The sequence below is a fragment of the Erpetoichthys calabaricus genome, chromosome 6 (genome assembly GCF_900747795.2).
Source record: "Erpetoichthys calabaricus chromosome 6, fErpCal1.3, whole genome shotgun sequence".
Classification (NCBI taxonomy): Eukaryota; Metazoa; Chordata; class Cladistia; order Polypteriformes; family Polypteridae; genus Erpetoichthys; species Erpetoichthys calabaricus.
Window position 1 is genome coordinate 163,664,424 of NC_041399.2, and position 27,255 is coordinate 163,691,678.

General features: G+C 38.6%; 1 protein-coding gene across 1 annotated transcript in view; it reads left to right on the plus strand.

Annotated features, from left to right (window-relative positions):
• oxsr1b (oxidative stress responsive kinase 1b) overlaps window positions 1-27,255 on the plus strand; it is a 279,446-nt gene that overhangs the window by 226,096 nt on the left and 26,095 nt on the right. Inside the window, exons 12-14 of the mRNA XM_028804090.2 lie at window positions 4,226-4,261; window positions 10,713-10,874; window positions 25,652-25,731. Coding sequence (XP_028659923.1) covers window positions 4,226-4,261; window positions 10,713-10,874; window positions 25,652-25,731 — 278 coding nt within the window. The remainder of the gene's footprint in view (window positions 1-4,225; window positions 4,262-10,712; window positions 10,875-25,651; window positions 25,732-27,255) is intronic.

Here is a 27,255-nt window from a genome sequence, read left to right on the forward strand (position 1 = left end):
ATTCTGAGTGCAACTGTCCTTTGTTCTATAGTGCAGAATTCAAGCCTATTTATAGTTTTTTCTCTTGAGACATTAATTGATTTAAGATCTTGCTTAATAGGTGCAAATTCTATGTCTGACAATAAAGTTACAGGATTAAAGAGCAACTTGTATTTTCTAATTACATATTGCGGTTGCCATATTTTCTATTATTGTAGCTTCATTGCAACATATTATTTTGATTTAATTACCTTTCAAGCTATCCTCTGAAATTTGGGTCAGATTTTACAGTCATCTCCCATTGCTCAAGTATTTGCAGCTGCAGCTAAACAAAATAAATGTGGCGTCTTTTTTGGATATTTTTTTCTTGAGTAAACAAGTACAAAACCCAGGTAAAACAAGAAATATTACTTTGCAAGGACCTAAAGAATGCTAGAAAGTCAGAGAGTGAAAGTGTCTGAGCCATAATAAAGTGCCTCACTCAATATGTTTGATCTCACTCTCTGTTTGCCATTACACAGTCGTTCACATTCGAATTAACAGTTAGTGCTGAACTGCATTTTGTTTTTACATTGTAATTAAGTGTTTCACCACTGTTGTTCCATGTTTTTATTTTTGATTAGGTATAATTGTAGTCTGATGTTATTTGGGGAGGGGGGGGGGTGTCAAAACAATCCTAATGACTTCTGTGGTCACTATCCCCAGCTCCACTAAACACACCCCATCATTCAAGCACAATATTTTCCTGAGCTCATGTTAAGCCTAGTGATTGTGCTTGTCTCCTAAATTTATTTTGACTGTGCCATTTAAAATGCTGTCCTCTGTCCCATCTTCAGATAACTTCAGCATTGACACATGCCCCTTTGCAGTAATCAGTGGTCTACATAAGTACTACATACTGTATACTGACGGGGTAATGAATAATATACACATACAATGGTGAAACAGCTTATCTACGATATTAGCTGTTTGGTCAGTTCCAAGGATTTAATTGCAATTGAAGTTTTATATAAACAAAGTATTCATTTATTTTTGGTGTAGACTAATGTTTAAAAATCCCATTAATGCACACTTATCCCAATAAATGAGTGTAACTGTGAATATGGGCCAAGTTATGAACTGAAGTCTTAAGTCTATTCCTTTGCCTTTTTAGATAACAGATGCATGAAGAAACCAAATTGTGTTACCAACTCCACTCTTTCCTCCCTACTTCCCTCCTCTTCATCATCTTTCTGTGCCAAGCCACATACATGTCTGGTCAGGTTGGGAAGCATGCACTGGTTGGTATAGCGTGTTGCCGCACCTACCACACAATGAAACAGCTAGGGATCCTGGTTGACAACCCCCCGAGGCAGACACACGGTCCAGTCCCACCCTCCGGACTGTTGCAGCCAGGTGTTACATTGGAGACCCCTTGGCCTGGTCTAGCCACTCGGGCCCTCAACAATGAGGATCCTACGTGCCGGGTCACCCTCGGGGAATCGTGCCACATGGCCGTAGTCCCGTAACTGAAGCACCCTCACAATGCAGGTAATGTGCCTTATTCAGGACTCTGTGAGCAACTGCTCATTCGAAACAAAGTCAAGCCAGCAGTACTCAAGGAGTCTCCGAAGAGACACAGTACCGAAGAGTCCAGTCTTTCTCAGGTCACTGGATAGTGTCCATGTCTCGCAACCATATAGCAAGACAGGAAGCACCAGGATTCCAAAGACTTGGAGCTTCGTCCTTTTGCATAGATATCGGGAGTGCCACACACCCCTTTCCAACGACCTCTTGACCCCCATGCTCTCCCAGTCTGTCCACTGACGTACAAAATAAAGAGGTGGGCAGCATTGCCATTTGTTTTGACAGTATACTAATCTAGTGATCCTTTTGTGTGTATTCTATAGCAACAGAATATGTTGAATTGTCAGATTTCATACATCATTCTGTTTAGGTCTTATGCATACTGGTACAAGTGGCTCTATTGTATTGAAAGTTGATGAATTCTACTCTCAGCACATCAAGTTAAAGAGACATTTATTAAGAGAGGAAGAAACCTTTAGTGTCATTTTACATAGCAGCTTCCTTTATAACAAAAAAGCACAGCTTTTTTGGTGAAGTACAAAGTGCAAAAAGAGTGTTAATTTTTTGCACATATATTTATTTTGTACTTGCTTATGATTTCATTATATTTGCATTCAAGCTGTCCCTGCAATAAATCCTCTCAAGGCCTGGTGTGCTCTGAAGTTTTCATTAACTTGACAACTTCATTCTATGTGCTAGATCAAAAAGGTAAAAGATAATGTAAGCATATGTTTAAGGTTTTGTGGGAGGTTTCATATTTATAGAAAAGAGTCTCAGTCTCAGAATGGTGAAAATGGTCTCTGACACCAAATAATTGCTTAACAGAAATAATGGCATGATGCAGAATAAATTTTTTATGCATTGCCCGTGGTGCAACATGCAAAACACATTCTTCTCAACAATTCCAAGAAACTTTAGTTTATTTTACCATTTTTATTACTAAACTAGCCCCCTGCTCGCTTCGCTCGGATATACAATTTAAAGAGATTGTTAGTTTCATGGGAATTGTTACATATGCATTATTTTCACTTTTATTTTAACACTTTTGTAAAAAACAATACTTTATTTCCGGCCCTGGGCATGGTTACATCTTACAGCAGGGTTAGTTTGGCTGAATGCACTCTAAGGAAAAGCATTCTGATCATCTGCAGGCTTTTTACTGCTGGCGAGCTGCGTGTTTTGCTTGTCTCTTGTCATTGTTTTAAGAGCTGGGAGCCCATGAAGCGTGTCTGCCAACAGCAATCCAACAACTGCTATGTTAGATGTCCGTGGATATCTCACTGCCTTGTCTTGCGTGACATTGTAAAAACAATACTTGTCCTTTATTTTCAACCCCGGGCGTGGTTAAATCTCTTTCTCAGGACGTATAATGCTGCTCGCATTGTTGGGGAACTGGGGGGTGGGGGGGCGCAACTGAACGCATGCTAAGGATGTTCCGTTTCTGCCTTTCTGCTGCTGTCGCGCTGCTATCAGTCTTCCGTGCTGTACTCCGCCCTCTCTCAATCGGACCTAATAGTCACTTAAAACAAAAAAAGCTTCAACCTGGCTGGGACGCTACAATACTTTCGAATTTTACTGCTTTCATATTCTTTACCTTTCTCTGCATGTGTATCGTGCCATCGTTTGTTTGAGCCTTTTGAATTCCACTGCTTTCATAATCTTTTATCTGCCTTTTTTTCTCTCCAACACTTTTGGGTCTCTTTTCTCCGCGCTGCTCTTTCTTCTTTGCTTATTCATTGAAGTTTCATCTAGAACGCATTGTCCTTATACGCATTATATGTGCTGAGAGCACAGGATCGGTGTGTGCTATGTGCCTTTACACAACTTGAGTGTTATTTGATATTGTTTGCATCTCAAGGGTCTTTTAAGTGTCTTCCGAGAATTTCCGAGAGACCACGTATCGTCGCCCTGCTTTTCCTTTCCAGGATTTTTTTTTTATAATAGAGAGATTTCAAAGCCAACTTACAAAACTTTGTATTTTGTTGTTGCAGTACAGTTTGATTCTATAATTTATCACCTTTGTTATGAGAGTACTAAGACAAGGGTTTTACAACACAATTACAAATCCTTCCTGCTATTGTGTGAAAAATGAAAAAGCTAATCCTGAAACTTTAATGTCAGTCTTTAAACAGCTATTTTCTCATTCACCTAAAACTTTAACTTGAGAAAAAATGTATCGGATGTTTTCTTTAGAACTGCATATCGTAAAGGCTAACATTTTGAATTAGTTTCTATCTCATGGTACCTTGTCTTTTTCATTTTTTCTATGAAATGAACTAGATCTGAAAATATTATACATAATGAATCTTTTCCTTATGCAAAACACAATGTGGATGACATGATTTTATCTGCATTAAAATGTTTTCTTTAATAACCATGCTATCATGTATATTTTCTAAAACAGACAGGAGTTCTGCAACAAGGGGCATTTCTGCAGACTGAGCTTTAATGTTGTTTATCAAAAGTATGTCTTAAAAAAATTAATATACTAATGAGTATTTGTGTGCATTTATCACGGAGTAGAAAATTAAATAGGACTGTATAATTGGTTTGATAGATGTTTACTCTTCTGAATAACTAAGCCTCTATATTTGCATTAACTCTTGTTTGTACTTTAATCAAAAATCAAAGTTGTTGTATTTGAATGCTTGTTCCTTGTTCCTGTTTTGTTTTTTCACAGTCACCAAGAGTCAAAGAAGCTTCCCAAAACTCTGAGGTAAGTGTAAAATGATTTTTTTCTAACGTGTTGTTACGTTCTGTGACATAAAAAACACAGTAGTATGCTTCAGCTTGCCAGATGAACAAATTTAAATATACTGTGCTACAAACTTAAGTTTTACATTTTGGTTTTAAAATTCCTGAAATGAAACAGCAGTTTGGAAAGAAGGTTTATATCCACCACAATTACAAAGAACACAGCACTAAATTCATATAAAAGGAGGTTGCATATAACATCAGATAAACATTCATGTGCAGGAAATGTGAACCTCATATTACCATCATTCCAGATTAGGTATGTATAAAATCAGACAGGAGAAGAGTGAATAAAAAGCACATCTTTGTCTAAAACATTAATACAAAAAGCCTATAATCAGTGTGCTTACATACTACTTTAATAACCTGGTTATTCACAGAAACTTGGTTTCTAACATGACAGTAAACCTTTATTCTAGTGAAAGAAACTGGGTTATTAGTCTCTGAGCAACCTGGTTAACAGATGTAGATTTATCTGCAAGTAACCCAGTTGTTTGAACCTGTAAACCCTTAACTAAGTTACAGTTATTGATTTTGTAGTTTGCACTTGTCTGTTGCGTTCTGTTTGCTGCTTTGCATGCACTTTTCAGAAGCCACAGGTAGAAGTGTCCACAAGAGCAGTTTCCTGAGGTAAATACTCAAGGCATCACATTTTCCCTTCTCTTAGCTGAAATAATCTGTCACAATATTTCAGAAATCAGTAAATTTATGTTCATTAGCTGAACGTTCAGTGGTGAGCTTAGCTGTACAATCTCAGGGAGCATTAGGGTAATGTGTTAAAAGTTATGTGCCTTGCCTACTTGAATTACTTTTTAAAGTAACGAATAATCTAACACATTACTTATTTTACTGAAGTAAAAATACCTGCATTGTTATTATCTCGGCAGCACTGGGCATAAAGTAAGACGCATATGTATAAGTGCACTACTCCTGTACAGAGCTCAGTCACACAGCCAAGCAGAAAAGTGTGTGCAGCATGCAATCCAGCAACAAAAGCATATGAATAAAGTATCAGTTTAGTACTAATCCAGCAATTTGCAGTAGATATGTTAAAAGTGTAATTGGGTGACAAAGTGGCCACTGTCCATACTTCAGATTTTTGGGGGCTTAGGTTGAGATGAGGCTGAAGCTGGCTACTCATTCAGATTTTCTGTTCCACCTTAAATTATGCTATGTTTTGCAGTGGATGTTATTTACTTAGCGCTGCTGCCTCGCAGTTAGGAGAACCGGGTTCGCTTCCCGGGTCCTCCCTGCGTGGAGTTTGCATGTTCTCCCCATGTCTGCGTGGGTTTCCTCCAGGTACTCCAGTTTCCTCCCACATTCCAAAGACATGCAGGTTAGGTGCATTGGCGATTCTAAATTGGCCCAAGTGTGTGCTTGGTGTGTGTGTGTCCTGCGGTGGGCTGGCGCCCTGCCCGGGATTGGTTCCCTGCCATGCGCCCTGTGTTGGCTGGGATTGGCTCCAGCAGACCCCCGTGACCCTGTGTTCGGATTCAACGGGTTGGTAAATGGATGGATGGATGGATGTTATTTACTTCACAGTACATGAAAGACTAATTGTGTATTTATAAAACACAAGAAAATTATTGCAGGCTCCAGGCTTGTTTTCAGATGGACGGTGGCCGATGATGTTTAAATCTTTGTTTTTTTTTTTGTTTTTTTTTTTTTGTTGTGCGGATTAATGAAGTCAGAGTGATTTGCCAAAGGAAAACTACAGAAAGTTACTTGTGTGTGTAAATGGAGGTTTTTTAAGAAACCAGGTTTCTCCCTTAAACAGGTTACTTACCTTATTGTGGTTTTGTGTGTGCATGTAAACAGCTTTCATTGTTGAATCAACAACTATTTGAAAAATGTAAAATGTTTTCATTTTACATAATAAAGTAATAATAATTTACTTATATAGTGCTTTATTGTAAACTCAAGTTACATTACAAAGATAATCAAAATTACACAATACAAGCATAAAAATGTTAAAACTAACACTGAATATTATAAAAGAAGTTAAAATATATAGCATAATACATTATCATCTTAAAAGATTAACTGATCAGTATAGACTGTCAGATTTATAATTATGAAATTATCATGTTGAGCAAAAAGATTTGTTCTGTGGTTGGACTTAAAGGAAGATAAATTTTTCCATTTATGGAGAGGCCGTGGAAGATTGTTCCAGTGTGTGAGAAAAGCTACACTGAAAGATCTGTCTCCCACAGTATACTGACATTTAACAGGAACAGAAAGTGGACCAGCGCCTATGGATCTCATTAAGCGTACAGGTTTGTAGGGAAAGGGAAGTTCAGAAATTTAAGAAGGAGCAATGCCATTTAAAGCTTTAAATGTAAGAACAAGTAGTTAATATTCTATATGAGCTGCAATAGGAAGCCAGTGTAACTGTAATAGAACAGATGTGGTTTTTGCAGATTTCCAAGTGTGAGTAAGTAACCTGGCAGCAGAATTTTGTATATATTACAGTTTATTAAGAGATTTGGCAGGCAGACCTGAAAACAGTGAATTACAGTAATCTGCACGAGAAGTGGTAAAAGCATGAACAAGAATTTCTGCATCATGAAAGACAAGAGAAGAATGGAGATGGGCAATGTTACGTAAGTGACAAAATGCTACTTTAGTCGAGGAAGAAATGTGTTGTCGAAAAGAAAGTGTAGGATCAAGAGTAACACCAAGGTTACACACTTCACTAGAGGGGAACACTGTGATTCCACCTAAATTAAGGATGAAGTTATTAACCTTTGAAAGAGCATAGTCTCTATATTCATTATTTTATTTCCAATTGTCAGAACTCAGCTGTCAGAAGAATTATTTGCTCTAGTTAGTCCCATCAGCATTGAGACTTTTTGACTAAAAATGCTAGGGCGACGAAAATTCCCAAACTTATTCTTACAAGTGAAAGTCATTTTTTCACTATCATGCTATATACTAATTTGCCAAATTGAATTCTGTTCTAAAGTGAAGTATTTTTTTAATTTAAGTATTAAGTATTTTTTAATTTAAAAAATATGCCCGTTCTTGCGGTTTAAAATGGGTTTCAAGGAACATAAGTCAAAATGTGAAAACAACAGCCTTAAAATCTCAAGATGTGGATCAATACTCGATAATGCTCTTGGCTTGAAAAATTGACACATTAAGTGAGTTTTAACACATATTATAAAGCAGTATATCTGTGTAATTTTAGGAAGGGGGGAAAAAAACAAACATTTTAAAAGGAGACCATCTGTGTACTTCACCTCACTGCTTGACTCCTTCTATGACAGCATTTCTGCCATAGGGGGATTGTTTGCTTTAGCTTATACTTTTCACCTTGAAAAAATCATCTACAAGCTCTGTTATTGAAATTATTGAATGCTGATGCCCAGATCTGAAGTGCCATCTCTGTTCTGTAGACAACTAGACAATAATCACTGGAAAAAAGTCACACAATCACATTGCCTGTGAGAAAGAAGATCATAGACAAATCCAAAAATAACTCCACTTATTTAATGCTGTGTTCCATTTACGTCATATGTTGGAGTTGGCAATGACGTCACACTTGAGCTGAACGCTTTCCAGTAAAACATTTAGAAAACCAATATGGTCTTCAGGAAAATCTTAGTAATTCTTGCTCTTTTGGAATATAGACAACTACTGAGCAATGCATTATGCGGTACTTTGCATATCGAAACACCATAGCAACATGTCTACAGACAGAAGTTGGGCAGTTCTGTGTGTACTGATTTAATGAGGCACAAGTAGATAGAAGTGCTAAAAAACAGTATAATATTTCAGTTTTTACTTGCTGTTGATGCAAGGTACAGACATCTTGGATTTTGAGGTTGGGGTTGGTGAAGCTCTCCTGACTTTCTGAGTAGGATATCTGACTTGTGGGAGCATTCCACTTAAATCTTTCTACTGCGAACTCAGAGGTTCTGAACTCTCAGTTCAAATGGAATGCAGAATTATTCATGGACCACAGAATCCATCTTCAGGGAATGATTGTGGAGACATAGTTATTGCTGCTGGATTATGTATTAACAATGGACAGCATCAATGATGTTTCATTATGCTATTTAAAATAATTCAGTACTTTCCTCCATTTTAATAATAGTCATTCACGGAGACCAGATGAAAATTCTTTATTTATTTGCACATAGATATGCACAAATGTCTCAGTCTATGGCGTGAGCCATTAATTAATTAACCAATTAATTCTCTTTTATACTTTTCTGTTACCATTACCTTATCTAATACATCACATCATCTAACACTTAATATGTAGAGTTCTGTCATCTTAATCACTTAAATACAGCCACCAGTAAATTCTTTCACATGTTGATTCTTCCTTCCTGGGATTTCTCACTAGTTTGTCATCACTTTTTAACGGGGTGCTCATTACTCATTTACTTTATTTTAACCTTAATAATTACGTTGGCGTCTCCTCTAAGATGAGGCAGACCTCACATGCTCTAATGTATGTCATACTTAGTTAATCCTTTAGTTACCTTCAATCCTTTTCCTTATGTTTTAATAATTCATAGTTAAAACATCATTTAAGCATATACTTATAATAGATTGTAAAAGATTATATATTAACTAAAGAATTCCATACTACCAATCACAACTAAGAAGTACCTAATTATATTATGGGATCAATTAAATGTCTACCGAGAAGAAACTGTGAAACTTAAATTACTTTTTCTCACTCAAAAACATTGTCCTTAGTTGTTCTTTTATTCCCATATCCTTAGCAAAAGCAACTCATCATGTACTATTAAGCATGATAATCGTTTTTTAATCATGGTTTAGGTCCATTATGTGATCTGCTTTTTTCATATCCTCCCCCCCCCCCCCCCATTTTTTGGGGGTTTTAAATTGTTCATGTGAATAATACACCATAGAAAATGCAAAAACTGAGTGTTAATTGTCACTCTGAAATTACTGTTGACATACAAGTGGCCTTGGTCCTTTCAAAAATCTAAGGTTTTGATAAAAAATGCATTGTATTGTAATCATTGTTCAAACTGGGACTTTTAAATGCATGTTTGACCAGCATGCACCATGCCACTCACCATGAATCTCACTTCATATGATATGTAAAATATAACAACACAGAATGTAAGGTCAGGTTCCACTTTTCATGATTTCAGTTAGGTAAAGCCATATATATATATATATATATATATATATAGTATATGGCTTTATTAGTATTAGTAATATATTTATTTATTAGTGACGTGTGACTTCAGGAGAGCCAGATTGGAACCAGTTTTAAACAGGAACAGCAAGGTTATTTACTGCAGCGGGAGCTACCACTCTACTACACACAGACACAGCAAACTGGCATGGCTAGGGCCGGGGCCAGTTCAGGTGACAGATGTGTTGCATGAGGAAGCAGTGAGCTTGCCGTTGCCTCTGTGGCGCTGCAAATCTGTGGGGCGCTGTGAACCTGCAGTTGCCTTAGCGACAGACAATAAGCCCTCAACAGACTCGTCAATCGCTTTTCGACGTGTCGCCCCGTTGGAGAGGGTATCTAGAAGATTGTTAGTTCAAATCCTGTTACTTCCAGAAGGCATTCCACTCATTTGGACCCTCAAACATGGGCTTTACCCTGTAAATTACTCTGGGGGTGCTGTACAATGCTTGGCCCTGTCCTATGACCCTCAAAAGGGCAAGTGAAAAGACAATTGACCTCCATGGATTAATAAGGTATATCATCATATAACATCATATAAAATCACTGGGAATGGCATTGCAATGTTTTTGACACACTTGGAGTAATTAGTACACAGCCTGCTCTGGCAAAGAGCACAGTGTGGAAGGAGCAAGCTGCAAAGCAGTAGTACACACACAAAAATGACTAGTATCCACAGAACAATGAGCTAAAAGATTAGACAGCAAAAAACAACAGATGAAAACCAGTAAATAAAAGTTACAATCTCTTTAGAAATATCAGTAAGCTGATAATCATTTCTCCAGTCATTCTGAATTTCTTTAAATTAAAAAAATCACTTTTTTGTCATAGCAATATAAATGTTATATTCAGCTGTTCATTTGACATTTTAATATATCAGTATTAATCAATATATCAATTGTTATCAATCTGTCCATCCATGCTGATCTGTCTTTCAAACAAGCAAGCATAATGACATCACACCTGCATGACAACCTGGAACTATAAAAGATGAGTAACTACTAAGAAAGTGAGACACTGTAAACAGCACATAAAACATTTAACAAAGCATAAAAGTAGATTTCAGGTACTTTGTCCAAATAAATACTGATTTCATAAATTGTATGGTATTTTATGGTAAATTGAATATTTATGATGCTCTGTTAGGAAGGCATTTTTCAGTTCTATTCCTTTCATAATTAATTTAAAATGTTTGTTTTATCATGAAAAATGTATTTTCAATTTTTTATAGGTTTTTCCATCATCAGATACTAGTGGTCACCTTCAGCCTCCAGGACAGGTTCCTTGTCAGCTACCTCAAGCTCCTGCACAGATTCCAGCAGCAGCTGTTCCACAGGCTCCACAGGCTTCTGTTCCTGTACCTAGTCAGCCAACACCTCCATTGGCTACTCAGGTATCATGGGCTATTGAGTCTATAGTCATCTAATGTATCTCTGTAAAATAATTTTTAAAAGATTACTGGAGAATGAAGAAATATTTGCAGCATATGGTCAGATTTTGTTTCTATTGTTAATTTTGAAATTTCAAACTTGCCACTATTTGAATCAATACTATTGTAGCGGACAAAAACTGCTACAAGCAGTTTTACAGTCCATATCCCACACTGATGATTTTGACATTTTTACTACTCAAACACGTCTTGTGATTGTTCAGTGGAACCAGTCGCAAGTTAGAAATACTGTATGTCTGCAGCAACCAATAGGCCACTGTTTTAGTTAACCAGTAAGGCACAAGAGATGGATGTAATGTTCAAGGTTATTGTCGTTGTACATAGTTAAAAAGCTTGCATGAATCCCTTTGGTTAGTGACAGTTAATACTATAGCAACAACAGCAAAATGATACACTGAATGCAGTATATGTACATGTATATATTACATATATGTTATAAATTGATACAATAGCATGTATTTTATACTATGAGAGGTGTTTGAGGAATCTTAGAACTTTTGTATGTAAACTTTCTGATGTGAGTGTTGATGGTCCTTTATCATTTGCTAGAATGGCACAGGGAGAATAGGGAAGGTCTACAGTAACACAGATAGCCTTCCTGAGGCAGCATGTGATATATACAATATACCACACCCTCCACATTGCTTTTTGGTCTTCATCTGAACAGGTACCATACCAGAATGTTATGCAGACATTCCTTGTGGACTTCACTGCATACTTATTTGTAAGCTTTCCTGATGGTAATAAAAATGTGTCACTTCAGGTTGTTGACAATCGTCTCTCCAACAAATTTAAAGCTGCCTGCCATCCACAGCAACCCCTCCGATATAGATAAGGTTGTGATGTGCCTCCTGCTTCCTGAAATCTATGACCAGAGACTTGATTTGTTGACATTAAGGGAGAAGTTGTATTCTTTCATAGTTGTTTGATCAAAGTAGTATGTCAAAGCTGTGAAATGAGCCCTCACTTACATTTCCTGAAATACAATAATGCATTCAAGCGAAGGCCTTTCATCTGTGCAGAGCAAAAAAAAAAAAATCAAAGCTGTTTCCAAAGTATGTTGCATGAATTTTTAGCCAAGACAATGGTCTAAATAAGCTTTTTAAATTATGAACCACACCCTTGTGAAATCTGTTTTGAAAACTGTAGAGTCATTGTTTTTAAAAAAATATGTAGCTGAATTATTTAAATTGTTTTGTATGGATCAAAGTACAGTGACATTTATTATGCAAAATGACAAAAAAAACAAATATTTTAGGATGTACAAAACCAGCTAGAGATGATTAGACCAATGCCTGTTGGTTTACGCAGTAAACACACTTCTGACCATTCTTATTTATTTAACCCTATTTTCCTGTGTATTTTAAGACCCCAGTCAAAAAAGCTCCTTTGTTTCTTCCCTGTTAAAACAATCCCATTGTACCAATTTAAGATAATTTTTAAAAATTAACCTTTAAAGCCATAATTTCATACATACATTTGAATAATTAAAAACTTCAAATATATGTACAATATAGTGAATCTGTAACATTCTGATTCTCTTACAAATGTATACTAAGCTACTTATTATTTAATTACATACTACATATAAGGCACATGATGTTTTTAAGTTATTTATAACATAATGTGTCAGTAATGGAATATTAATTTTGCAGTTAAATGACTTAGCCTCTAAGGCCTTTTCTGTATGCTGTTTGCGTTTTCATGATATAAGACTGTAACAGCATTTTTAATGCTATTTGTCGAGTACTAATGGCACACTAAAACTTCTACTATATGTGGAGTCAGCATAGTTGGATTACAGGTTCAGATGTGCTGCCTGTAAACTTTTATAGAGCAGAGTGAGTATTCTTTTCTGATTTTGACCATGTTCATTCTATATATATATATATATATATATATATATTCTATATATACATATACATATACAGTGGACCTTTGACTTACAAACTCAACTCATTCGCAAAGGCTGGTTGTAACTCAAGTTGGTTGTAAGTCAAGACTATTTTTCCCATAAGAAATAATGGAAATACCCATAATCTGTTCCGAACCCTCCCACAGTAACACTTACTTAATATTTTCATGATAATAAAGGGTTGTATAATGTGCATAATTTACCAAAACACCGATAATTTTTCTAATGTACTAACCAAAAAGTTATAAAAAGTGCCTAGCCTACCAGAAACAACAATTTCATACTGTACTCACCATTTAATTTGACATCTTTGGTGTAGCGACCCCGGCTGAATGATGGTCAACTCTCATACTGATGGTTTATGAATGTTTATTTTCGTTTCCGTAACCTTGTTTCATAAACACACCGTAAGAGCTATAAAAGGCAAAGTACAAATAAAAGGCATATAAATAACTTAACATAAACATTCGTAACATTTGTTTTACATATAACAGAGAAATTAATACCTTGTTCACTTTTCAGCGAGGTGCTTGTTTGTTAACTCCATATGTCGCCATTTTCCTTTCCTATTCCCGGCAAACTGCACAATTAATTATGCAAACCAGGAAACTCAACAACTTATCAAAATAAAAGTCACGCAAATGCTGCGATTCAAGCCCTGCTGAAGTATCATGTGTCCTTTACACTCCCACCAAATTATTAAAGATTTAACTATAATGATTTCAACACTGACAGACAATTGATAACAGCATTTTAAACAACAAGCTCAATGAAATAGCAAACTAATTGAGGTAAAGGTCAAGTTGTGGAGAGTGTTGAGGAACAGATCTTAACTAGTCTCCAGCAAAAGGACCAGCTTCTGAATAGGGCGTTCAACTACTGACGGTTTGCTAAGCCTTTCTCCCTTCTTACCTAGCTTCTGGTCTCCGAGGTGGATTTTGACCCTCCTTACTAGTCCATCTTTGTCAGTTTTGGTCTCTACTATTCTACCTAAACGCCATTCAGTTCTAGGTAGATCATCTTCTTTCATTATTACTATGTCACCTATTTGCAAATTTCTTCTTGGTATGTGCCAGCGCTGTCTGAAAGCAATGTTAAAAATATATTCCTTTCGCCATCTGCTCCAAAATTGCTCTGCAAGATATTGAACATGTCGCCATCTTTTCCTTGCATACATGTCCTCCTTAACAAACTTTCCTGGAGGAGGCACGGCAGCAGTAGATTTTAGAGTCAAAAGGTGATTAGGGGTAAGTGGTTCAAGACTACTCGGGTCATTAAGGTTGTCAGTGGTAAGGGGACGGCTGTTTACAATTGACATTGCCTCATATAAGAATGTTCGCAGAGAAGAATCATCTAATCTTCCAGAAGAGAGTGACAGAGTAATGTTAAGCACATTTTTTACTGTCTTGATCTGACATTCCCAAACTCCACCAACATGGCTTGAGTATGGCGCATTCATGTTAAAATCGCACTGTCTCTCAGCAAGAAAGGCCATTATTCGTTCATTATCGACTTCTTTAAGTGCTTCCTTTAGCTCATTTTTTGCTCCGAGAAAGTTGCTTCCTTGATCTGACTTTATTTGGCAAACTGCACCACATATAGCGATAAAGCAGCGGAGCCCATTGATAAAAGCATCTGTTGACATGTCATCCAGCATTTCTATATGAATGGCCCGAGAACAAAAACATGTAAACAGAAGACCATACCTTTTATTTACTTTTCTACCTTCTTTAGTAAGAAATGGGCCAAAACAATCCATTCCACAATATGTGAATGGAGGTGAAGGATCCACTCGTTCTGGAGGCAAGTCGGCCATTCTTTGTTCTTCTATAGGTCTTCTCTGCTTCCTACAGATGATGCACTGCTGAATATGACGTTTTACTACTCGACTGATGGAAGGAATCCAGAAACCATTTGATCTGATTTCATTAATTGTAAGACCTTTCCCTTGATGCTTGATTCTTTCATGACAATGACCAACTATCAAAGTTGTGATGTGATGATTCTTGGGCAGAATTGTGGGATGTTTCAGCGAATCGGGAAGAGAAGAGCTACTAAGTCTTCCTCCCACCTTGAGCACACCATCTTTATCTATAAAGGCATCAAGAGAAAACAGACTGTTATGTGAAGGCAGTGGAACTCCTGTTTTAAGTATCTTTAGCTCATTTCTGTAAACTTGTTTCTGCAGTGTTTTTATTATAAGACTCTTTGCATTCTGTCTTTCTATTACTGTGGAAATTCCATCTGATTTGTTCTTTTGAATTCTTCTAAGAATGCGTGCAACAGCTTGAACTGCACGTGACCAGGATGAAAAACTGATCAGACGATCTATGAGGCTCTTTTGCTCTGTGACTGTTGTGGTTAGCACTTGCGATACTCTGACCTCAGGATCTCCAATTGAAAGCTCTGGGATCATATCTGAGTGTGAAGGTAATTCTCTTTCCCAAAGAAATTTGGGCCCTGTAAACCAGTTTGACGAAAGCAGTTCACAAACAGTAAGACCTCTAGAAGCATGGTCAGCTGGGTTTTCAGTAGTTGGAACATATCTCCATTGTTGGGTAGTCGTGCTAAGATGAATCCTCTGTACTCTATTTGCCACAAATGTGTGGAATCTGCATGCCTCATTGTTAATATATCCCAAAACTACCTTAGAGTCCGTCCAGAAGAACTCATCAATATCAGAATACTCAAGTTCATTCTTCAAGAGACTACTGATCTTAACTGAGATCACTGCAGCCATCAATTCTAACCTGGGAATAGTTGTAACCTTTGTAGGAGAGACACGTGACTTTCCCATAACGAGGGTGCAATGAACCTCTCCAATTTCATTCTTAAGTCTCAAGTATGAGCTCTGTCCGTATCCACAAATGCTAGCATCCGAAAAATGATGAAGTTCGACCTGTACAACTTTTCCAAAGCTGGCAGGTACATAACTACGAGGGATGCTTACATGTTTCAAATTAATTAAATCATTCTTCCAAAGCTCCCACCGTGGCTGAAGCTCGTCATGCAGAGTGTCATCCCAGCTTATGCCCTTTCTACACATCTCTTGGAGAACTCTTTTACCATTAAAAATGAACGGAGCTACAAATCCTAAAGGATCGTACAAAGAGGCAATAGTGGAAAGAATTCCCCGACGCGTTGCAGGCTGACCCTTGAGACTGAAATTAAATTTAAAACAGTCTGATTCAATATGCCACTGGATTCCTAAAGCTCTTTCTATTGGCAAGTCATCAAATGTAAGACTGAAATTTTTTACATCACTTGCACGCTCAGAGGGTGGTATGCTGTCTAGGACAGTTGTGTTGTTTGAAACAAACTTGTGTAGCCGGAGACCACCTTTGGCACAAAGTTCTTGAGTCTCCCTTGCAAGCTTAATGCCCTGTTCTGTACTGTTAACACTTGTAATTCCATCATCCACATAAAAATTTCTTAGGATGAATTGGGAGCTTAGAGGATATAGAACACTGTTCATTTTTGCTAAATGTTTCAGCCCATAGTTTGCACATCCAGGAGAAGAAGCAGCACCAAACAAATGTACTTTCATTCGAAACCTTTGAGGGTCTGTGTGTAGATTTCCTTTCTTCCACCAAAGGAAGCGCAAATAATTCCTGTCAGGCTCACATACATGAAATTGATGAAACATATTTTCTACATCACACATAAGAGCAACACTGTGCTGACGAAATCGAATAAGGACTCCAACCAAACTGTTCATTAGATCAGGCCCAGTGAGAAGATGGTCATTGAGACATGTTCCTTTATATTTAGCAGAACAATCAAACACAATATGCAATTTGTTTGGCTTCTTAGGATGATAAATGCCGTGATGAGGAATATACCAAGTCTCACCTTCATTGCCTTCATCTTTAACTTCCTCTGCATCACCCTTTTCTATGATGTCTTCCATGAAACTCACATAGTGTTCTTTGTACTTATCATTTCTTTGCAATTTCCTCTTCAGATGGTCAAGCCGAATAATTGCAAGTGACTCGTTGTTTGGTAGACTGGGTCTCTTCTTGAATGGTAGGGGCATTTCATAGTGGTTAAGGCTGTTTTTCTTAATGCCTTCTTGCAATTTTCTCAGAAAAAGGATGTCATCTTGAGAGACCCTTTTCTCCTCCTCATTAGTGTCTTTGAAATCTGATTCCAAAACATGAATTGCATCTGCAGGTGTCATCAGGGGGAGCTCTTTAACTGTGACTCTATAGCATAGACGTATATTGTTAGATGAATCCATATGTGGTGATGAGGGCCCTACAATACTCCATCCTAAGTCGGTGCACACAGCATAAGGCTCTTCATTTTCACCCTCAATTACCTGCCTAGGCATTAATGCTCTTGAGCAGTTATAGCCTATAAGAAGTCCAGCTTCACAGTCTAGCAGTGGTGGGATTTCATTTGCAATTTCTGACAAATGCTTCCACTGTTGTGCTGTTTCGCATGTAGGAACATGGGAACGGTTTAATGGTATGCACTCTTTAGTGTATGCAGAAGGAAGCTCAATATAAACCTGGGAGTTGTAACCTCTAACACGAAGTCCAAAGACCCTTTCACTCTTCACAAGTGTGTCTCTTCCAATCATGGTAGACAGTTTTAGTTTCACTGGAAATGTATCTGCTCCTAGTGCATCACTTATGCCTTGGTCTACAAATGTAGTGTCACTCTGAGTATCAAGCAGAGCATAAACAAGTTTTTCAGCATCTGGGCGGCTACATGATGACACCCAGACTGGCACAACCATGGAGGTACTTGCAGAATGTCTTCCTTCTGTCACAGTGAGCGCTACTGCAGTAGTTGTTTCATTGCTATTAACTTCGTTTGAGGTTTCAAAAGTTGATGTTCTTGCCCTTGGCACATAGCTACTGTCATGAAGACATGTGGGATGCCTTTTCTTACAGAGGTCACAGGAGTGACGATGACAGCAGTCTTTTACATTATGTCCAGGCATCAAACACCCGTAACAAAGTTTCCTTTCCTGCACAAATTTCCGTCGCTCGTCCAAAGGCTTGGACATCATCCCTAAACAGCTATGGTGCTGATGACCATCATCACTACAGAACATACACTGAGATCCTATACTTATCTTAGTCAAACTTTGACTATTTTCACGAACACTTTGAGTGTTAAGGACACTGGCCATGTTTCTCTTGGTTTCTGTGAGATTCTGTTTCTCACCCTTCTGCTCTGAAGCATGAAGAGCAGTAAGAGAGGTTATTGGATTACATGCAATCTCTGCTTCTGTTGACAGAAAAGCTGCAAATTCTTTAAAGCCTGGAAACTCTTGAGTCTCTTTTAGGGTTAGTGTAACCTGACGATTCCACTGAGATGCTACCCAATCAGGTAGTTTTTGTACAAGTTTCCGATTTTCTTCACAGTCATTCAATATCTGAAGACCCTTAACATGAGGCATCGCGTCCTGACATGCATTTAAAAAGTCTGAATAATCCCTAAGTCCGATAGCATCTTTCGACTGGATCTTTGGCCAGTTTGCCAGTTTTCTCTAAATGCTCTCTGAATGACAAATGGCTGACCATAACGATGGTTTAGCTTGTTCCAAGCATCCTGATAAGCTTCATCATCACTTCTGTAAAATATTCCATCTAGGATCTTACGAGCTGGACCAGCTATATATTTCTTGAGATAGTAAAGCTTATGAGCTGAAGAAACATTCTTTCCATCAATAAGCGATACAAAGGAGGCCTTCCACTCAATAAAGTGAAGTGGATCTCCACTGAAAATAGATGGCTCTGGCACTGGAAGCCTATTCAGTGTTATGCTGTTTTGTAACGCCTGCACAAACAAGTTTGTGTTTTTGTGAGGAGATGTTTCTTCATTGAAGGACTGACAGGTGACTGGTGCAGGAATATGTCTTTGTTCTGTTATGCTGTAGTCAATCGGCAGGATGCTGGCCTCCATTGTAGCCTCATGGTTGTAAACTTCCAGCCTAGCACGTGCTGCTCTCAATCCCTTTTCAGCTTTCAGTCGCTCCAATTCACACTTGTGAGTCTCTAGCTCCCTTCTTTGGTGTTCTTCTATTTGCCGTATTCTTTCTTGCTGTCTTTTTTCTTCCATCATAACTGTAAATTCAGCCTCCTTTGCTGCTAACTCTGCTGCAGCATCTGCCCGTTTTGCTGCCATGCATGAAGTTGCAGAATCGTTGCTGGATCTTTTGCTTACTCTTGAGACTGTAGAACCATAAATGGATCTAGCATATTCATGATGCAGAAGCTGACGAAGACGACATTTTTCTCTTTCAGCACTAAACTCACCATCTATACCAGCTAACCTCTCATATGCAATTTTGGTAATGTCAGCCGTCACTGCTTCACATGCATCTACTCTGCGTCTTAAATCTGAAGATGGTGTGATGTTATTTCGAATGGCCACATAAATGGCTATGACATCACCTTTTCTCTTTTCAAGTTCATCAATCAGTACAGATAATTGGCTTTCTGTGATGTCTGTCTTAAGCTGTTCTCTTACTTCCCGAGCTTGAATCTTCCACTGCTCATACAAATAGTTTAGCCTTTTTTCCTTCCTTAGAGCTTCTTCATTTTGAAATATAACCATTTTTTCTGTGGGCTTTCGCTCACGACCACAGTGACGAGGGTCAGCCCTTTGGAGTCTTTGTTGAATGCTAGTCTGCATTTCTTCACTACTGTAAATCACTTCTTCTAAGCAATCTCTCTGGGCACTCTCTTCTTCATTTTGAAGCAAACTATCTGGCTCTAAACCCTTTAACTGGAGACTATCAATCTGCTCCTGCAATGCTCCCACACCTGAAAGAAGTGGACCTGGCTCTGTCATCTTACTCAGTGAAAGAGTAAAAAAGAAAACACTTGTATACACACAAAAACCTAATACAATACAAAGATATCAATATCCCTTAGTAACAATGTTAAAGAATTATATCAATTTTAAAAGCCTTGAATTAACTATGATTCTGTCCAAAAATTACAAATGAACAATCGGTCAGATATTTCACAGTTCCCTTGTAAGAGCAAACGCTAAACCTTTAAACAGTAGTTACAGAATAGTCCAAATAGCCAAATTCTATCAAAGGGTCAGGATTAATCCCTCTTCATACATATACACACATATAGAAACCGTTTGTTTTTCTCTTAACTTTACTAATATATACAGCCCCTTTTTTAATGTCAACAGTACTCACGGTGACGTTATAACCGTTTACGCCTGCATTTGACCATCGCACCAAAATCCATTCGTCAGCTGCCGCTAATATTTAAAAATCCTTTGCTGAAGTCCTCGTATTGAAATTCTTAAACTATACTTTCTTTTCCTTTGTAAAGTGGAAACTGAGCGTCACCACTTCGCCTTTAAACTCCGTTGCAAATCAGACGAATCACCGGCGCTTCACCTTTAACTCCGTTTCGATGGGTACGAATCACCAGCGCTTCACCCGCGACTTCAATTCGGCAGGACGACAGGACACGATGAGTGGTCAAGCTCTTACTGTAGCGACCCCGGCTGAATGATGGTCAACTCTCAGACTGATGGTTTATGAATGTTTATTTTCGTTTCCGTAACCTTGTTTCATAAACACACCGTAAGAGCTATAAAAGGCAAAGTACAAATAAAAGGCATATAAATAACTTAACATAAACATTCGTAACATTTGTTTTACATATAACAGAGAAATTAATACCTTGTTCACTTTTCAGCGAGGTGCTTGTTTGTTAACTCCATATGTCGCCATTTTCCTTTTCTATTCCCGGCAAACTGCACAATTAATTATGCAAACCAGGAAACTCAATAACTTATCAAAATAAAAGTCACGCAAATGCTGCGATTCAAGCCCTGCTGAAGTATCATGTGTCCTTTACATTTGGGTTGCAGGAAAGGAGGAGGAGGAGAATGAAATGGAAGGTGGTTATTGTTTGGAAGGAGCCTCGTTATACAAATCTTTTCTTTGTAAAATTGTCGAGATGGTGGATTTTGACATGCTGTACATATTAGCGAGATCAGTCACACGAACGCCACTCTCATATTTCCGCACAATTTCCTTCTTTGTTTTGATTGTGATCGCTTTCTTTACCTTCGTTACCTTCTCTTCCTTCCTTAGCAATTATCAAAATAAATTATATAAATCACTGCACTGACCGAAATTACGTCCACAAACACATGTATCTGGGCTCCGACTGACGCTTACGAACACTCTCGGCTGTTTGTTTACAATCACAAAAGCGGATACACGTGACTGCATTCGGGTCGTAATGCAAGATGTTGGTCGTAATTCAAAACAAAAATTTTGATCGTAAACCAAGTTGTTCGCATGTCAGGCCGGTTGTATATCAAGGGTCGACTGTATGTATATATATATATATATATATATATATATATATATATATATATATATATATATATATTCATGGCATTCGTAGTCTGAATCACAATCTGATTGTATGGGTGGTTACCTACCAGGTAACGCTTGTGGTTGGTCAGCAAGTCGGCTAACATCCGCCCTCTTTTAGTTGTGAGAAGCAGATCATAGAATGGTTGAAATAGTTTTACCGTCAAATAATGCAAAGAGTACGCAACACGTGTTTCGCCCTAATTCTGAGCTCATCAGGCGTACACACTCACTGCATCCCCTCTCGGGAATCGAACCTCGAACGTCAGCGCCAGAGGCAAAGCCCCTAACGCTGTGCTACGGCGTGTGGTTCGTTCATTTGACAGCATGTAGATCGTACTCTGCATTATTTGACAGTAAAACTATTTCAATATATATATATATATATATATATATATATATATATATATATACAGTGATCCCTCGCTATATCGCGCTTCGCCTTTCGCGGCTTCACTCCATCGCGGATTTTATATGTAAGCATGTTTAAATATATATCGTGGATTTTTCGCTGCTTCGCGGGTTTCTGCGGACAATGGGTCTTTTAATTTCTGGTACATGCTTCCTCAGTTGGTTTGCCCAGTTGATTTCATACAAGGGACGCTATTGGCAGATGGCTGAGAAGCTACCCAACTTACTTTCTCTCTCTCTCTCTCTCTCTCTTGCGCTGACGTAGGGGGGTGTGAGCAGGGGGGCTGTGTGCAGCTGCTTCCTGAAGGACATGCTGCACGGAGCTTCGCATACTTAAAAGCTCAAAGGGCACGTATTGATTTTTTATCTCTCTCTCTATCTCTCTCTCTCTCTCTCTCTCTCTGCTCCTGACAGAGGGGGTGTGAGCTGCCGCCTTCAACAGCTTTGTACCGGCGGTGCTTCGCATACTTAAAAGCCAAAAAGCCCTATTGATTTTTTTTTGACTGCTTGCTTTGCACTCCTTTGAAAAGGAAGATATGTTTGCATTCTTTTAATTGTGAGACAGAACTGTCATCTCTGTCTTGTCATGGAGCACAGTTTAAACTTTTGAAAAAGAGACAAATGTTTGTTTGCAGTGTTTGAATAACATTCCTGTCTCTCTACAACCTCCTGTGTTTCTGCGCAAATCTGTGACCCAAGCATGACATTCTAAAAATAACCATATAAACATATGGTTTCTACTTCGCGGATTTTCCTATTTCGCGGGTGGCTCTGGAACGCAACCCCCGCGATGGAGGAGGGATTACTGTATATATATATATATATATATATATATATATATATATATATATATATATATATATATATATATTTAATAATATACAGCATACTATACTATACAAAGTTACATTCCAATACATACAAAAAGTTATAGATAATTGCATATTACTGGTGGCCGTTGGGGCAGAGTGGGGGCTCTCTGGCTGAAGGATCTGGGCAGACGTGGAGTCAGCGAGTGACATCATCCATTCCGCTGTTGCTAAGTTACAAACGCAGCACCCTGAGGCGCTTGTGCTAATCGCTGGGGACTTTAACCATGTGACGCTGGACAAAACATTACCTGCATTCTCCCAGTATGTGGACTGTAACACCCGGGGAAATAAGACTATTGATTTACTGTATGCAAACGTTAAAGACGCATACAGCGCCACCCCGCTGCCTGCGCTTGGGAAAGGAGATCATAACCTGGTTCAGCTTCAGCCTCACTATAAACCAAAAGTTAGAGTCCTACCTGTAACCACACGATCATTCAGGAAGTGGACCCTGGAGGCTGAGAATACTCTGAGAGAACTTTTTGGAACTACAGACTGGGATATCCTGCAGGGATCTCATAATGAGAACATTGAGGAAGTTGTTGACTGCACTACTGACTACATCAACTTCTGTATGGACATTGTAGTTCCTGTAAGAACAGTACGCTGCTATGCTAACAACAAGCCATGGATTACAAGTAACATCAAGGGCCTTTTGAATCAGAAGAAAAGGGCTTTTAAAGACGGTGATCAGCATGAGCTCAAGCGCGTGCAGAAGGAACTCCGAGTCCAACTCAGGGCGGCGAAGGAGCAGTACAGGAGAAAGCTGGAGCAGAAGTTGCAGAATAACAGCATGAAGGAAGTGTGGGATGGGATGAAGATCATCACTGGCTGCAGCTCGAAGCGGGGTACCACCATTGAGAGAGACGTGAAGAGAGCAAACCAAATGAACAACTTTTTTAACAGGTTTGACCACCCTAACCCACTCTCACTCTCACCTCGGAGTACTGCACCCTCCACACATCCTTCTGCTGATACCAGCATAGGAAAAACATCCCCACCCATAATAACAACAGCGCAAGTGAGCAGAGAGCTGAGGAGACTTCGTGCCAGCAAAGCAGCAGGTCCAGATGGAGTATCGCCATGACTGCTGAAGGTCTGTGCATCGGAGCTGGGGGGTCCTCTACAGCGCATCTTCAACCTGAGCCTGGAACAGGGGAGAGTCCCGAGGCTTTGGAAAACATCTTGTATCACCCCAGTCACAAAGGTATCACGTCCTAGTGAGCTGAATGACTTTCGGCCTGTTGCTCTGACATCACATGTGATGAAGACCATGGAGAGGCTGCTGCTTCACCACCTTAGGCCACAGGTTCAACACGCCCTTGACCCTCTGCAGTTTGCATATCAGGAGAAGGTGGGAGCGGAAGATGCCATCATCTATATGCTACACCGATCCCTCTCTCACTTGGACAGAGGCAGTGGTGCTGTAAGAATTATGTTTCTAGACTTCTCTAGCGCCTTCAACACAATCCAACCTCTGCTCCTTAGGGACAAGCTGACAGAGATGGGATTAGATTCATACCTAGTGGCATGGATCGTGGACTATCTTAAAGACAGACCTCAGTATGTGCGTCTTGGGAACTGCACGTCTGACATTGTGGTCAGCAACACAGGAGCGCCACAAGGGACTGTACTTTCTCCGGTCCTGTTCAGCCTATATACATCGGACTTCCAATACAACTCGGAGTCCTGCCATGTGCAAAAGTTCGCTGATGACACTGCTATCGTGGGCTGTATCAGGAATGGGCTGGAGGAGGAGTATAGGGACCTAATCAATGACTTTGTTAAATGGTCCGACTCAAACCACCTACACCTGAACACCAGCAAAACCAAGGAGCTGGTGGTGGATTTTAGGAGGCCCAGACCCCTCATAGACCCCGTGATCATCAAAGGTGACTGTGTGAAGATGGTGCAGACCTATAAATATCTGGGAGTGCAGCTGGATGATAAATTAGACTGGACTGCCAATACTGATGCGCTGTGCAAGAAAGGACAAAGCCGGTTATACTTCCTTAGAAGGCTGGCGTCCTTCAACATCTGCAATAAGATGCTGCAGATGTTCTATCAAACAGTTGTGGCGAGCGCCCTCTTCTACGCAGTGGTGTGCTGGGGAGGCAGCATTAAGAGGAAAGACGCCTCACGCCTGGACAAACTGGTGAGGAAGGCAGGCTCTATTGTTGGCATGGAGCTGGACAGTTTAACATCTGTTGCAGAGCGAAGGGCGCTCAGAAGGCTCCTATCAATTATGGAGAATCCACTGCATCCACTTAATAGTATAATCTCCAGACAGAAGAGCAGCTTCAGCGACAGACTGCTGTCACTGTCCTGCTCCACAGACAGATTGAGGAGATCGTTCCTCCCCCAAACTATGCGACTCTTTAATTCCACCAGGGGGGGTAAACGTTAATATTTAACATTATACATAGTTATTGTGTGTTTTTTTCACCTGTATTATTATCATTCTTTAATTTAATATTATTTATTGTATCAGTATGCTGCTGCTGAAGAATGTGAATTTCCCATTGGGATTAATAAAGTATCTATCTATCTATCTATCTATCTATCTATCTATCTATCTATCTATCTATCTATCTATCTATCTAGTAACTGGGTCAAATCCCAGCAGTGATAGAATAAATGCTACTCCATTGGGCCCTTGAGCAAGGCCGTTAACCTGCAATAGCTCCAGGGGCACTGTACAAATAGCTGACCCTGTGCCCTCACCCCAAAACTCTGAGTCTTTAGACAGTAAGTTGGTGTATATGAAAAATGACAAATTCTTAATACAAGAAATTGTACATGGTGAATAAAGGATTAAAAGTCACTAAAAATCACTATTATTTCAGATCTTTATGCACTGAAAATATATCTAAATAACCTTTTCGCCATATAAAATTTACTTCACCTTTTATATGTTCATTGTAAATTTTGTCTTCATAGGGAGTCAAGGCTTGGGGGGCTATCAAAAACAGGGCCTGTTAAGCCCCATTGAGACATTCCTTGTGTGATTTTTGGGCTATACAAGAAATAAATTGTTGTTGTTGAGTTTCGTAATGAGACAATTACAGTTCTTTTGGTTTCATCCTTTGTGTTACTGTAAAGCAAACCTGTCAAAGAACTCTTTAATATATTTTTTCTTAATTTTCAGGTTCCATCAGCACCTGTCCCTACTAATGTGCCTGTAGACGACTCATCAAAAACAACCATCAGTCTGGTATTAAGGTTAAGGTATATAAAATTTTTCAATCATATTCTCCCCATTCAAGAAATATCAGAAAGTTTACCTTGAAGTATTCAAATTGTTAAAAAAAAAAACATAGAATTTACCATCAGAAGAATACATTTCAGAGAATTAAAGTGTAGTTTACAGATAGTTATTGATAAATGCTTGTATCCCTGTGTGAAATGTTGTCCTATCCTTAAGTATTAATAAAAACAGGGGAATGATAGTTTATTTGAAATCTGTCTCTTTTGCTTAAAGGAATAATGGTTTAAAAGGCATTTTGAAACGATATAAGGAATACTCTTTAATTCTATCACGGTCTTAAGTAATGTAAACAATGCTTAGGTAGTTAGTCATTCAATCAAGAAATGTAGAAATATCAAAACAAGCAACAACCCTCCTCAAACAGTCACAAGAAATTCTTTGGCTAAAAGTTCTTAATGTTAGTGTGTCATAGTAAGTATGTGTGTGGGTGTGCGTGCATGTGTGTGTGTATGTCTGGGCATCTCTGCTCAAGCTGCTGCCCCCGCGACCCGACCTCGGATAAGCAGAAGAGGATGGATGGAAATATATACATATATATATATATTTTTATTATTATTATTCTGTGTGTATGTATATATTAGTAGAAATTACTTCTTTGTAAAATTGTAAAAAAAAAGATTTTTTTCTAAATTGATTTTAATCAGAAGCAAATAACATTCCATACAATCGGACAAACCAAAATTCAACCCCCCACGCAAGAGAAAGAGAGGAGAGCCAATAAAGCAAATCTTTAAAAGCAGCAAAGAAAGAAAGAGTATCCTTTTCCCCCATGTACTGTAGAAGCTTATTCTAAAATGTTATTGATTAGAGCCTGTCATAGTTTTAAAAAGTTTTAAACAGATCCTCTAAGTGAGAATTTGATTTTTTTCCAATTTCAAATAGTATAACCTCAGTTGCCCACTAACATAAAAGGGGTGGGGTGGGATTCTTATGGTTGAGCAAGATAAGTCTAGTGCTAATGAGGTAAAGGCAATTACGATTTGTTTGTCCTTCTCCACTTTAACACTAGAATTACCAGAGCATACAAAAAAACTCGTAAATCCGTCCCACCTTAAATCGCATCTTAAATCCGTTTGCACCTCTCCGCTAGAGTCCTTTGTCATCTAAATGTGCTGATAAACAAAAGCTACTAGCAGCCAGCTATTCCATCCCCCCACCGACTTAGAACGAACTTCTCCTAGCTCATGCCTTGCCTTGATTTGATTATCTGGGATTGAAGTGGAGTTTTAGAGTGGAAGTAATATAGTGTTATTTGGAATACATGCATTTCATGTGTGTTCCGTTCCGTTCAGTAGTCTGTGCAAACACATTTTTAAAACAGAAACGTTTTTCATATTCTAATAGTAAATGACAAAATGTAGGCATAAACTATATAACGTATGAAGTCTGAAGTCCATATATCAAAGAAACACTTTCACAAAAGGTACAAATAAGAGAACACGTGCGCTGTTATTCAAAAATATAACTGCACAAAAAAAAAGCCG